This window comes from Mus musculus, chromosome 2, assembly GCF_000001635.26.
Source record: "Mus musculus strain C57BL/6J chromosome 2, GRCm38.p6 C57BL/6J".
Taxonomy (NCBI): Eukaryota; Metazoa; Chordata; class Mammalia; order Rodentia; family Muridae; genus Mus; species Mus musculus.
The window spans coordinates 155,038,887-155,051,522 of record NC_000068.7 but is presented as its reverse complement, the minus strand read 5'-3'; the positions used below and the strand labels follow the sequence as shown (position 1 = coordinate 155,051,522).

At 45.1% G+C, this 12,636-nt stretch overlaps 1 protein-coding gene and 1 long non-coding RNA gene across 3 annotated transcripts in view; one reads left to right on the top strand and one right to left on the bottom strand.

Annotated features, from left to right (window-relative positions):
• Window positions 1-510: 510 nt before the first annotated feature.
• Window positions 511-12,636, bottom strand: part of a (nonagouti) — a 100,414-nt gene continuing 88,288 nt past the window's right edge. For both annotated transcript variants that reach the window (XM_011239691.2, NM_015770.3), the window contains 3 exons: window positions 5,742-5,911; window positions 3,783-3,847; window positions 511-895 (listed from right to left, as the gene is read on the bottom strand). In XM_011239691.2, coding sequence (XP_011237993.1) covers window positions 725-895; window positions 3,783-3,847; window positions 5,742-5,911 — 406 coding nt within the window. In that variant the 3' untranslated portion in view covers window positions 511-724. The remainder of the gene's footprint in view (window positions 896-3,782; window positions 3,848-5,741; window positions 5,912-12,636) is intronic.
• Window positions 5,878-7,132, top strand: Gm39965. Its single transcript, XR_866884.1, has 2 exons — window positions 5,878-5,929; window positions 6,271-7,132. It is a non-coding gene; the product is annotated as a predicted gene, 39965 (long non-coding RNA).

Genomic DNA, 12,636 nt, shown 5'->3' with positions numbered 1-12,636 from the left:
AAGAAAAACTCTCAGGTCCAAACATCCGTGTGCCCTTGTGACTAAAAGAGGAGTGGGTTTGGGTGGTGACTTTGATTGAGAGCCTCTTAAAAGTTCTGGAATCCTCAACCCAAATCCTTTTGGATTTAGAAAGCCATTGCAAATGCACGGTCCCGCCTCCCCTCGCCCACCCGGCTGAGACTGCTAATGGAATTCTGAACATCTTAAGATTTTTGTGCTCCCGCTTAAGAGAATGGGTGAAAAGACTGGAAGGTGGTTCCCTAATGGCTTCTTTCCCTTAGTTTGGAGGCAGCCTAGACACTGGCAGACTGGAAGGAACTGCCAACATTGTGCCCATCCCTAAGATGCAGCAACAGCAACCACGCGAGCAGCTGTAGGCGCTATGTAGTTTCCCTATGGGCAAGAGTGGCTGGCGCGTGCGCAGACTGCGGGGTATCCGCAAGGACCAGACTCTATAATGGAAAGCGGCCGGAAGCTTTCGGCTTTTAAAAGAAATAGTCACACTTCCTCGGCAGCCTAAAAATATTATTGTATTCTGATTTTAGCTTCCACTAGGTTTCCTAGAAAACCGGTTTTTTGAAAGCGCCCACAAGTCACAACCACTGACCACGCCCACCCACAAGCCCCACCCACAGAGACCCGCCCCTCAGCCTAGAAGCGCGGGACCCTGAAGCCCCGCCCAATCACCCGTTCCCGAAGCTGCGCGCGCAGCGAAGAAGCTGCGTCAGCAGTTGGGGTTGAGTACTCGACAGGTGCAGGCGCTGCCGAAGAAACGGCACTGGCAGGAGGCGCACGGGTCGCAGCAGGCGGGTGCGGGTGGCTTGCAGCTGTCGCGGGTGGCCACGCAGGGCGAAGGTGGCGGGGGCCTTGCCACCTTCTTCATCGAAGCCTTTTTCTGTAGGAGAGACGTTGAGGACTACTGAACGGGCTACGCCATCCTGCGATGCTCATGTACTGTGGAGGTCCAGGACCAGAGACCTCTGCCCCCCTTTTTTTTCATGCACACAGGGCATCCCAGTGGGTCCTTGCCCTCCACCCCAACCTGCACATCGCCTTCATCTTCAAGCTTACCTAGCTCTGACCTGGCCCTTTTCTTAGGCCCCACTTAGCCCCAATTTTAAACAACCTTCCGGTTTGAAGCCTGTCACCATCCGTGTTATCCATTGCCCCTGGGTTAGGCCACTCACTGTCTTCTTTCCCTTAGCCACCCTGTCCTCTAGAGTTAACATCCTCCAGTGGCCAAAGAAGGCCCTTCCTATGACCTCATCGTCCGCTTAAGGGCTCCCAGTGATTTCTCTAGGGAGAAACAAACTTCCTTTTGGCCCTGGAGGACTCCTGTGTTTGGCATCTGTCCTTTGGGCTAGCTACCCCATAGCCTAGAGACATTCTAGCACTGGTAGTCAGGTCCTGTGTGCTGAGGAACCGAGTTTTCTATTTAAGTGTAACGTAAACATATATTTTCCTGTTAAACATAAATACTAGGTCCACATTTAGCGTTGGAATTGATGTGTGCAGTGACAGCTATTTACCAGATTTTAAAGACTGCACAAAAGTAACTTTAAAAAAATTTTTAGATGTTGAAATAGTAATACTTTATACCGAGTTTTAAATATTGTTAGTCTTTTAAGGCAGCTATTAGAAAATACAAAATTATACATTTATGGCTTATACTGTGTTTCTACTGGACATTGCTCTAGATTACTAATTTTTTTTGTTTAATGCTACTTCTCTAGGCTTTCCCCATGCTTTAATTCCTTTACAGTATGTATCATATAAGACTTTAGATTTCTTTATTGATTTACTTGAAGGCTGGTTTCCCCACTCAGACGTAAGCTCCACACAGCTATAATCTCTTGTTTACTGCTGTATTGCCAGCACCTAGCATGTATATGTATTTTGTTCAGTGCTCCCTGCTTTGGTTATAGTTGATCCAATTAATTGAGCCACACTACACAGGAATAGTATGTGCATTTCAACAATGCCTCAATCTGCTATTTATCAGAGTGTAGGAACCTGTATTATCGTAGTATGATTTTAGGTATAGGTACAAAAACATGAAATGGTCCTCAGTCAGCGAGAAAGCATTCTTTTTTCTGTCTGTTTCGGTTTGGAAGGCTCTGTTTGGTCCTAGCATGTCCTTAATTGCTTTTTTCAAGGCATTCTAACTGCCTTTTAACAAAGTGTGTTTTAGTAGCCTGTTTCAACTTGTGGGTCAAGAACCCCTACGGGGTCCTAATAACCCTTTCACAGGGGTTGCCTAAGACCACCGGAAAACACAGATATTTGCATTATAATTCATAACAGTAACAAAATCACAGTTATGAAGTAGTAATTAAAATAATTTTAAGGTTGGAGTCACCACAACATAAGGAACTGTATTAAAGGGTTAAGGAGCCTCTAGCACATATTAACATCCAGCTGACTTTAACATGGTATTTATTATTAATTATTAATTATTTGCCATAGTGGGAATTGAACCCAGGGCTTTGTGTGTTACAGGCAAGCTTTAGTACCCCACTATATCCCCTCATTTAACAATATTCATTTTGTGAGAGCATCTCAATTTGCTTAGGTGGTCGTTGAATTTGCTGCAAAGCTCCAGCAGCCCTTGAACTAGGGATCCCCCTGCCTCAACCTCCTAAGCCCCTGGGATTGCAAGCCAGTGCTGCCATGCTCAGCTAACAGTATTTTATTTTTGTTGAGTCTCTTAATCTAGCTACAGCAAATGATGTTGTTTTCTATCATACTTCTGTTTTTCAGTGGCTGTGCAGCCCAGGCTCTTTCAGAACTTGCTAGGTAGTTTAGGATAGCCATGAACTCCTGATCTTTGTGCTTCTACTTCCCAAGTATTGGGAATACAACTGCGTGCCACTGTACCCCACTTGTAGTTTCATTTTAAAATGTTTTTTGTTTGGTTTGGTTTGTGGTTTTTGAGACAGAGTTTCTCTGTGTAGCCCTGGCTGTCCTGGAACTCACTCTGTAGACCAGGCTGGCCTCAAACTCAGAGATCTACGTGCCTCAGCCTCCTGAGTTCTGAAACTAAAGGTATGCATCACCACACCCCTAACTTCTATTTTCTATTCTTTACACCTTTTTATTTTTATAATTTTATTTTTATTTGATGTGCATTGGTGATTTGAATTGCATGTATGTCTGTGTGAGGGTGTCAGATCCCCTGCAACAGGAGTTACAGACAGTTGTGAGCTGCCATGCGGGTACTGCCAATTGAACCCAGGTCCTCTGCAAGAGCAGCCAGTGCTCTGCACTGCTGAGCCATCTCTCCAGACCCCACCCTGCTTTCTGATTTTTAAGCAGATGAAACAGCTGGGCACGGTGGCATGGACCTGTATTCTCAGCACTCCGGGGCTCTGGACAAGGAGGATGGAAGGTTTGTAGTCTTAGCACAAAGCCCTGGAACTTGGTTCCCAGAATTTCAAAGGAGGAGGGAATAAAAGAAGTTCAGATACAGCAAGAGTGGCTCTTCAGCAGTGGGGTTTAGGTAAATATCCAAAAGAACTGAGTGACCAATTTCAGGAATGCTTAATCAGCATTGGGAACTGTTTTTCTGCAGGCAGCTGTTCTGCTCAATGAATTTAGGCTCTCTGGCTTCTATAGAAGCCTTAAGACTCTAGGCCGGGGGAAACCTTCAGGTAGTTTTCAGTTCTTTTGTTTCCTGGAGGCCAGGAAGTATTTTTCATTTAGTTCTCAGCCAAGACTTGCAGGTCTCCCACCCCCAGTTAAGAACTCCCAGGGGGAAAAAAAAAAAGAACTCCCAGGCTTACCTTGGAAGACCTCTTCCGCTTCTCGGCTTCTTTTCTGCTGATCTTCTTGGATTTCTTGTTCAGTGCTTCAAAGGAAGACAGAAAGGAGCAAAGCCAGATGTTTCTGGGGGCCCAAGTTGTGGTGAAGTGGGAGGAGCAGAGGGGGCTCTGGGAAGTCTCAGGGTGGAGGAGAGAAAGAGGGACTTCCGGATGAACCACATTGCGGAATCAAGCCATCAGGTTCTGATTAGCCTGGCTTCAGACCCAAAGAGCAGTGTGCTCTGAGGGGAGGCCAAGAATAAATCCGAGGGGGACCTGGGACCTGTCAGTGCCATCTGTTGAGAGACCCGGTGTTTGACCTTGCTAACCCATGATCTCTGCTCGATCACTCCAGGTACCCCCATTTTAGTTTTATTCTTGCAGGTGCAAGAACATTACCAGCCTCTGAAAATGGACTCAACCTTTGGTTACTGGACACATCGGTTACTACTACTACTACTAATTATTATTATTAAATCTCATAGCCATGTATACCTGACTCAAACCTATATAACAGCTATGATCAGTTCCTTGACAATAGTTTTCTTATCTCCCAGAAAGAGTTCTATCATAATTTTTTATAAGTTTACAAAACAAAAAGTCTGAGTGGGGCTGGAGAGGTGGCTCAGCAGTTGAGATTACTTGGTGTTTGTTTCTGGTTTGTTTCTTCACAGACTCACAGTGGTGACTCATAACTGCCTGTAACTCCAGTTTCAGAGGGTTCCAACATCCTCTTCTGGCCTCTGAGGGTACTGGGCACACACACAGTGTATAAGCATACAAGAAGGTAAATGCCCATTCATATAAAAATATGTTTTTCTTTTTTTTTGGTTTTCGAGACAGGGTTTCTATATATAGCCTTGGCTGTCCTGTAACTCACTTTGTAGACCAGGCTGGCCTCGAACTCAGAAATCTGCCTGCCTCTGCTTCCCGAGTGCTGAGATTAAAGGCATGAGCCATCACTGCCCTGCTAAAATAAAATATTTTTAAAAGTCTGATATATCAGCTGGGCATGGTGGTACACATTTTTAGTCCCAGCACTTGGAAGGCAGAGGCAGGATCCTCTGAGGACAGCTTGGTCTTCAGGGTGAGATCCAAGACAGCTAGAGCTATACAGAGAGACCTTGTTTTGAAAACAAAAACAAAAACCAACCAATAACCAAATAAAATAAAGAGGGCTGGTATATCAATAGTAACTAAAGAATATTGATGCCACCTCTTTTCCCTCTTATAACTTCCCTGTAACGTCTAGATTAGACAATATTTCTGTGCCCAGTGACAATGCAAGTCTTCAAAGAGCTACTCGTTGTGAGCGTCCATGTATAACCCGCCTGTTTGCATTCCAGCTCTGCCCATTAGGAACTGATGTCAGTAAGCCCCAGTTTCATCACTTGTAAAACATGAATCAAACAGGAGCTCACAAATTCTGGCATACTATGTGTGTTTTTATTATTTTGGTTACAGGAACTGAACCGAGCCTTATGTGTGCTAAGCATGCACTCTGCCACTTGGCTTCATCCTTAGCCCTTTATGATTAGGTGAGATCAAACCACAAGATCTCCAAGACACTCCCTGTAACTTCCCATCCTATGACAAGACTAGTTTATTGCAGACTCATTTCTAGTCCATGGTTTACCTAAAGTTTGTTTTGTTGAGGAATTCCATGCTTTATTAAAATGTCATTAACGCTAAAGAAAACCAAGTCCACCAAGCATCTTGACTTGAGACTTCTTCAGATCTCTGACACACTAAACTTGGTATTAGAGCGGTGGCATGCAGAGCGTTCCCAGACCCAAGCACTCAAGGGTTCTGTATTTCCTTAGGAGTGAGCCAGGAAGCACCATAGCTCTGGTGGTGGCAGCCCAGGCAACTGGCTTGACATACAGTGCTCCCTCTCGTGGGTCAGAGCCTAGAGGCTGGGTCCCAAGGCAGGCTACTTACCCACGATAGAAACAGAGGAGAAATCCAGCGAGTTCATGGAGGAGTTACTCCGCAGACTCCTGTCATCTCCAAGCGTCTCCTCGAGTGCCAGGTGGCTGTGGACGGTGAAGAAGCACAGGAAGCCCACTAGGGTGGCCAGGAGTAGGCGGGTGACATCCATCCTGAGAAGCCTAAGTTGGGCAGAGAAGGTGATTCGGTGGTGGGTGGGAGAGAAGATGGTGGTAAGGGATGTATGTGCCTTCCTGCTCTCTATGTGGGCTGGTGGTCTGACTCTGCTACACAAGTCTCTCAGCAGGGCCAGAAGTGTAGCAAGGCTGAGGGTAGGCGAGGGAATGTTGATATTGGGGGAGATGACAGAAAAGGAGAGATGGGGAGAAGAAAGACAAAGGAAGGAGGGAGGGAGGGAGATTGAAGCAAAGGGGACATGAATTCATTGTGTTGCTTTGTGCTGTCCAGAGGGCGGAGTACTGACTCTCTGTGTTTCTTTTCTTTCTCTTCTTCTTTTTTTTTTTTTTTCTTCCTGTACAAGCAACAGTCCCTAGAGACCTTAGGCCTAGGCAGAGTTGTTCAAAGTGCCTCCTGGTCCCCAGGAGTGCTTCACAGTGGCAGGGGTCTCTTCTAAGGTGAAGAGAATACAGCTAACAAGTTAGACTTCAGTGAGAAGGACGAAGGATAAAGGCTCCTGCAGACAAGTGTATGTCATATACCAGATTCCCTGCTGACCCACAGGAAACAAATTGTGTCAAGGCATGTCAACAGAAGCTAAAAGGACTTCTTTATAGCCTGAGTTGGAAGGGGCAGATGGATTTTTAGCAGATTTCTTTCCTCAAACGCCTTCTGTCACTATTGGATCCCCACCCCTTCCCACCCCACTGTCTCATTTCCCTCTTGGGTTTTGGAAAAGCCTGGGTCTGCATTTCCAAGGTTGCCTCCACCCGAGGCACATGGACCATCAGAAGAGAGTACTTATTTTGATCCTATCCACTCTCCCTGACCAGCGCCAGCTTCCTCCTCTTTGTTCTCAGATTGGTTGGTGTGCTGGCCAGTTTTATGTCAATGTGACACAAGTCAGAGTCATTTGGGAAGAGGGAACTTCCATTCAGAAATTGTCCCTACCAGACTGGCCTGTGAGAAAGCCTGTTGTGGTACATTTTCTTGATTGATGATTAGTGTGGGAGGGTCCAGCTCACTGTGGGCAGTGCCACTCCTGGCGTAGTGGTCCTGGGTACTATAAGAAAGCAGGCTAGGTAAGCCACGAAGAGCAAACCACAAAGCAGCACTCCTCCATGACCTCTGCATCAGCTTCTGCCTCCATGTTCCTGCCTGATTTCCTCTGGTGATGGACTGTGACCCGAGGGTTGTAACCTGGAATAAACCCTCCCTTCTCCAAGTTTCCTTTGGTCATGATGTTCAATTGAAGCAAAAGAAACACTAACCAAGACAGCCAGCATCAGGTTTTCTGCATGTCTATTTTATTGCAGGAGAAGGCCCAAGCAACTGGCCTCCACCCCTTCCAATCATCTGGGAACTGTGAGGGACGGTCCACCCACCCATGTAGCCCCAGTGACAGTTCTTTTGATGGCCTCAGATCTTCTTTTTCACCACCGGGCCCTGCCTGTCATAAGCTCGCCACCAAACTGCTCTCCCAAAGCCTAGTTAGTTGAGAGTAGGCACTGGCCATACCACTGGGTTTTTCATCTTGGCTCAGCCTTAATGAAGATGTACAACTCTGGGCAAGACTGCTCTTTTTGTCAGGGCTTCAATTTCTTTCCTGGTAAAGTGAGGGGAATGGACTACATCCGTGGTCTGCACTCACATACAGGCTAACTCCTCAGAACAATAGTTGACAGGTAGAGCATGTGAGAGGAGGGTAAGTAGCTCAGCTGGCAGAGTAAAGAGCCCTGGGTTCAATTCCCAGCACTACACAAGCTGGGGATGGCGGCATACACTTAGGAGAATGAGAAGTCCAAGGTCATCCTTGGCTACATAGTGAGTTCAAGGTCAGTTTGGGCTGTTACTTAAAACCCCATCCCCTAGCCAACAGCATTTTTTTTTTTTAAATAACACAGAATCCACTAGATCAGGTCTTGCCTGAAAATCATCTTATACTTGGACTCTCACACAAAATAATATTTCCCTTGTTATTTTAAGCTAGAATGAGTTGAGAGTTTTCTTCTCAACCCAAGGCATTTTTTGGGCAGGGAGTGACTTGGGTTTGGATTTTTGTTTTCAAACAAGTTCTCACTATGTTTCCCAGGCTGACCTTGACTTCAGAGTGCTGGGATTGCAGGGTTGAGCCACCATACCCAGCTTTTAACCCAAGGCATCTTAAAGGTACTTCCCTGTCACCGGCAATAGCGTGGCATATCACAGGTGGTTTAGAGCTAAAACCAGACTTCAACCAAAAAGGAAACAAATGCCAGAGTTCAAATTTTCTCCAGCACGGCAAATAGTGGCTGATATTTTTCTTCTCCCATCTCTCCCTCTATCTTGTCTTCGATGTCCCCTTTCAACCTTCAGCGGAATAAGCTGGTATATTAGGCTGCCTTTAGAGCTTGTATTTTACAAAAGAAATTCCTTTTCTTTGAACACCATGATCACAGCCTACATAGTGAAAGCCTCACAGACGCAGAGACTCAGCCAGCTGAGACTGGCTGAGCAGACACCTGCTCCAGAGCCAACTATCTCTTCCCACCCTCCAAGACCCTCTCCGAGTGGAGTGTTGAGCAGAATCACTCACAAAGTAGGTACAAGTGGCCTTGCCTATGGAAAGTAAATGCAGAACTAGACTCTACTGTGGCCTTCATCAGGGACTGTCTACCCTAGATAAGAATCTTGGTCTCTGCCTCCTTTTTCCATTTTCTCACCAAGTTTTACTTTATTTCCCCCCCAAACAATCCACTTGTCTTTTAACCCAGCCTCACTCACGTGCTTTTCATGAGTACAGCCCTGGCTGTCCTGGGACTCATTCTGTAGACTAGGCTGAGATCTGCCTGGCTCTGCCTCCTGGGTGCTGGGATTAAAAGTGTGTACCACCACCCTCTTCCCAGCCTCATTTTCAGTGGGACGGTCTTCACACTGCCTGCATCCCCTGCTTTCCTCTCCATCATGGACCACCTTGTTCATCTATCGCCTCTCTCTCTTTCTCTCTCTCTCTCTCTCCCTCTCTCTCTCTCTCTCTCAGATGCTCTTGGCTCTGTCTCATCCTTCCTCCAGGGCCCCGTCCAAAGGCTGGCTTGGCTCTAGCACGTCTTTCTTTCAGCCAGGCCAACCCAAAGAGGATGCTCTCCCTTTTTGAACCCCACTCTGCTCTTAAATTCAATGCCATGGACATTGTTCAGTACCTCATTGTTCTTTAATTGCTCACAGAGACTCTTCTCATCAGTTAGACACAGTTCTTTGTATAAAGTAGGTAGGACAGTGAAGCTCAATGTCAGATCTGTGGTTGGACATACGTGACTTCATCACTTTCCAATTATGTGAGTGTGGAGGGGGGGGGTCCTCTCGTCTCCCTCTTAGTTCTTATGTGGGCTCTTTGGCTGGATCTAGGAACCCATATTCATTGTATAAGAACTGATTAATAAGAGAAAGAGCATAAAGTTTTATTAAATTTCCGTGTATATGGGGATCTTCACAAGAGCATAAAGTCTGAAGAAGTGCCCAAAGCACGATGCTTTTATATTCTCTAGACAAAGAATAATAAATTTGTATGGTCGAGACAAGACAACTGGCTATCTGGATGAGAAGAGTCAATTATGGGACTGTTGCTAAGAGTGCTGAAGGATATATGGGATGAGGGATATCCCGAGGCAGAGGGGGTGCTGCAATCGAGAAGCTCCGAAAGGCTTGCTGCGGTGGCAGGTAGACAAGGGATGAGACTTGTAAATGTTGATGGTAAGAAGCTTACAACATTTCCAACTGAAAATGCCTGAAGGGTTGTGGGTGGGGAAAAGACTTAATAAGAACTGCACCAGAGGGGGGGGGGGAACTCCCTCTGGAGCCCACATCCCCTTCTGGGATGAAAGGAATAAGAATGGGAGAGAGGAAGACACTTTGAACAGAGGCTGCTGCAGGACTCTAGGGCTCCTACAGCCTGCTCCCTGCCATCTTCCCAGACTCATTTTTCCTGTGTTAATTGTTTACATACACCACATGCTCACTGGAACTGAGTGAGTGTTTAGAAGCAGGAAACTAGTCAAGCTTAGCTGCTCCCTGGCCCGGTATGAAGGCCATTTCCCCTACTGTTTTCTTTTAAACTTGTTTGTTTGTTTGTTTGGTTTTTGTTTGCTTGTTTGTTTTTTGTTTCGTTTTGTCTTTAGACAAGATCTCATACTTAGTCAAGTTTGTCCTTGAACTCAGGGTGATCAGGCCGACCTGGAACTTGCGGCAATCCTCCTGCTTTTGCCTCTTAGATGCTGGGACTGCAGTGTGTACCACCATGCCTATTTTTCCTACCCATTACTTATGCCTGACCACAGTACTTAGCTTATTTTATTAAAATTTATTTATTTATTATCTGTTAATGCTGAATTCTCAACATTTGTGTTCTCTATATTTCAGATACCTTTTATATATTCTGTGAACTAACGGCTTTTACTGGTTTTGTTTTGTGTTATTGGTAGGGCTGGAGAGGTACCTCAGGGCCTTCTCCAGCACTCTACAACTGAACTATATCTTTTGTTTGTTTGTTTTGTTTTGTTTTGTTTTGTTTTGTTTTGTTTTGTTTTGTTTTGTTTTGTTTTCGAGACAGGGTTTCTCTGTGTATCTTTGGCTGTCCTGGAACTCACTTTGTAGACCAGGTTGGCCTCAAAATCAGAAATCCGCCTGCCTCTGTCTCCCAAACGCTGGGATTAAAGGCGTGCACCACCACCGCCCAGCAACTGAACTATATTTTAAACTTGTTTTTTACATTTGAAGTCATGGACTCACATGCCTGTAATTCCAGCATAAGGAAGACTGGGGGAAGAAGATTCCTGCTTGTCCAAAAGAATGTAAGAAACACACACACACACACACACACACACACACACACACACACACACACACACACACGGCAGTCTGACACTAAAAAGCAGATGTGGTGCTGGGGTGTAACTTAGTTGGGAGCTGCTTGTCTAACAAACAGGGCTTGGATTTTCCTACTTCCCACTCCATAAAGACGCATACCTACAGTATCATCATTCAGGAGGCAGGAGCATTGGACATTCTAGATCTTTCTCTGATACATATTGAGTTCAATGCCAGTCTGGGACACGCGAGAACCTATCTCAAAAAATAAATAAAGAGAACCTTTATATGTGGTTCAGTCAGTGGATAAAGGCACAAACCTGGAGACCAGAATTTGATCCCTGGAATTTACATAGGTGGGTAGGAGAACTGACTGCAAAGAGAACTTTCCTCTGAGGTTCCACACCTATGCTGCGCCACACACGACTGCCCGAGGAATAATTAGAAAAGGAAATCTAAACATAAAGAAAGAAGGAGCTGAGGAGATGGCTTAGTGGGCAAAGAGCTTGCTGTGCAAACATGAGGACTTGAGCGGGAGGGAGTCCCTAGCATCTGCTTAAGAGCTGGGGGAGCCTGCCTGCAGTCCTGGAGCTGAGGTGAAGTGCTGTGGTGTAGGGGCAGCCAGGGACAGCCCTCAAGCTTGCTGGCCGGTTTAGTCAGACAGCAAGGACCAGGTTAAGTGAGAGGCTGTGTCTCAAAGGCTAAAGTGGAATCTGGGTGTGGTGGTGCACACCTCTAACTTCAACACTGGTAAGGCAGATGTCAGCAGATTTCTGTGAGCCTGAGGTCAACCTGGTCTACATAAGTGAGTTCCAGGCCCGTCAGGTTACATATGAGACCCTGTCGATAACAAAGTCACAATAATGATATAAAACATAAATTAAATAAATAATAATAGAAACAACAATAATGGTAAGGTGGAGAATAGTAGAAAAAGCCAACTACCATGAACCTCAACCTCTGGTACACATACAACAAACAAACAAACAAACAAACAAACAAACAAACAGGGCGGGTATGATCTTGGAAAGGTAGTTTGTGCTATTATTGACCAATAATATTTCTCCTTAATGTATAGGACTTTAGATTACTACAGGGTTGGGTTCTAATGAGACAAGATTCAGGACTGGTAAGTTTTCTTTTTAAAGATTTATTTATTTATTTATTTATTTATTTATTTATTTAATGTATGTGATCACACTGTAGCTGTCTTCAGACACACCAGAAGAGGGCATTAATCCCATTCCAGATAGTTGTGAGCCACCATGTGGTTGCTGGGAATTGAACTACCAGTCAGTGCTCTCAACTACTGAGCCATCTCTCCAGCACCCAGGACTGGTAAGTTTTGATTGTTAGAAGAAAAAAAAACAACAGTCTGCATCATGACTAGTTAGTACAATGTCTGCATCATGACTAGTTAGTACAATGTCTGCATCATGACTAGTTAGTACAATGTCTGCATCATGACTAGTTAGTACAATGTCTGCATCATGACTAGTTAGTACAATGTCTGCATCATGACTAGTTAGTACAATGTCTGCATCATGACTAGTTAGTACAATGTCTGCATCATGACTAGTTAGTACAATGTCTGCATCATGACTAGTTAGTACAATGTCTGCATCATGACTAGTTAGTACAATGTCTGCATCATAACTAGTTAGTACAATGTTTTGAAGCTTTTTCTGTTATCCTAGGTCATACACTTTTTAGAATTTTGTGGATTTTTGAAAAACAGTTTATCACCTATATATTATGTTGAACCACATATAAGGGGTCTAGGTGTACCCACTTAAACAATATTAAGATTTGAACAGATAGAATTTGGAAGGCAGAGGCAAGAGGATTACCCAAGCGTTCATAGCCAGCTTGGTCTGCGTAGTGAGTT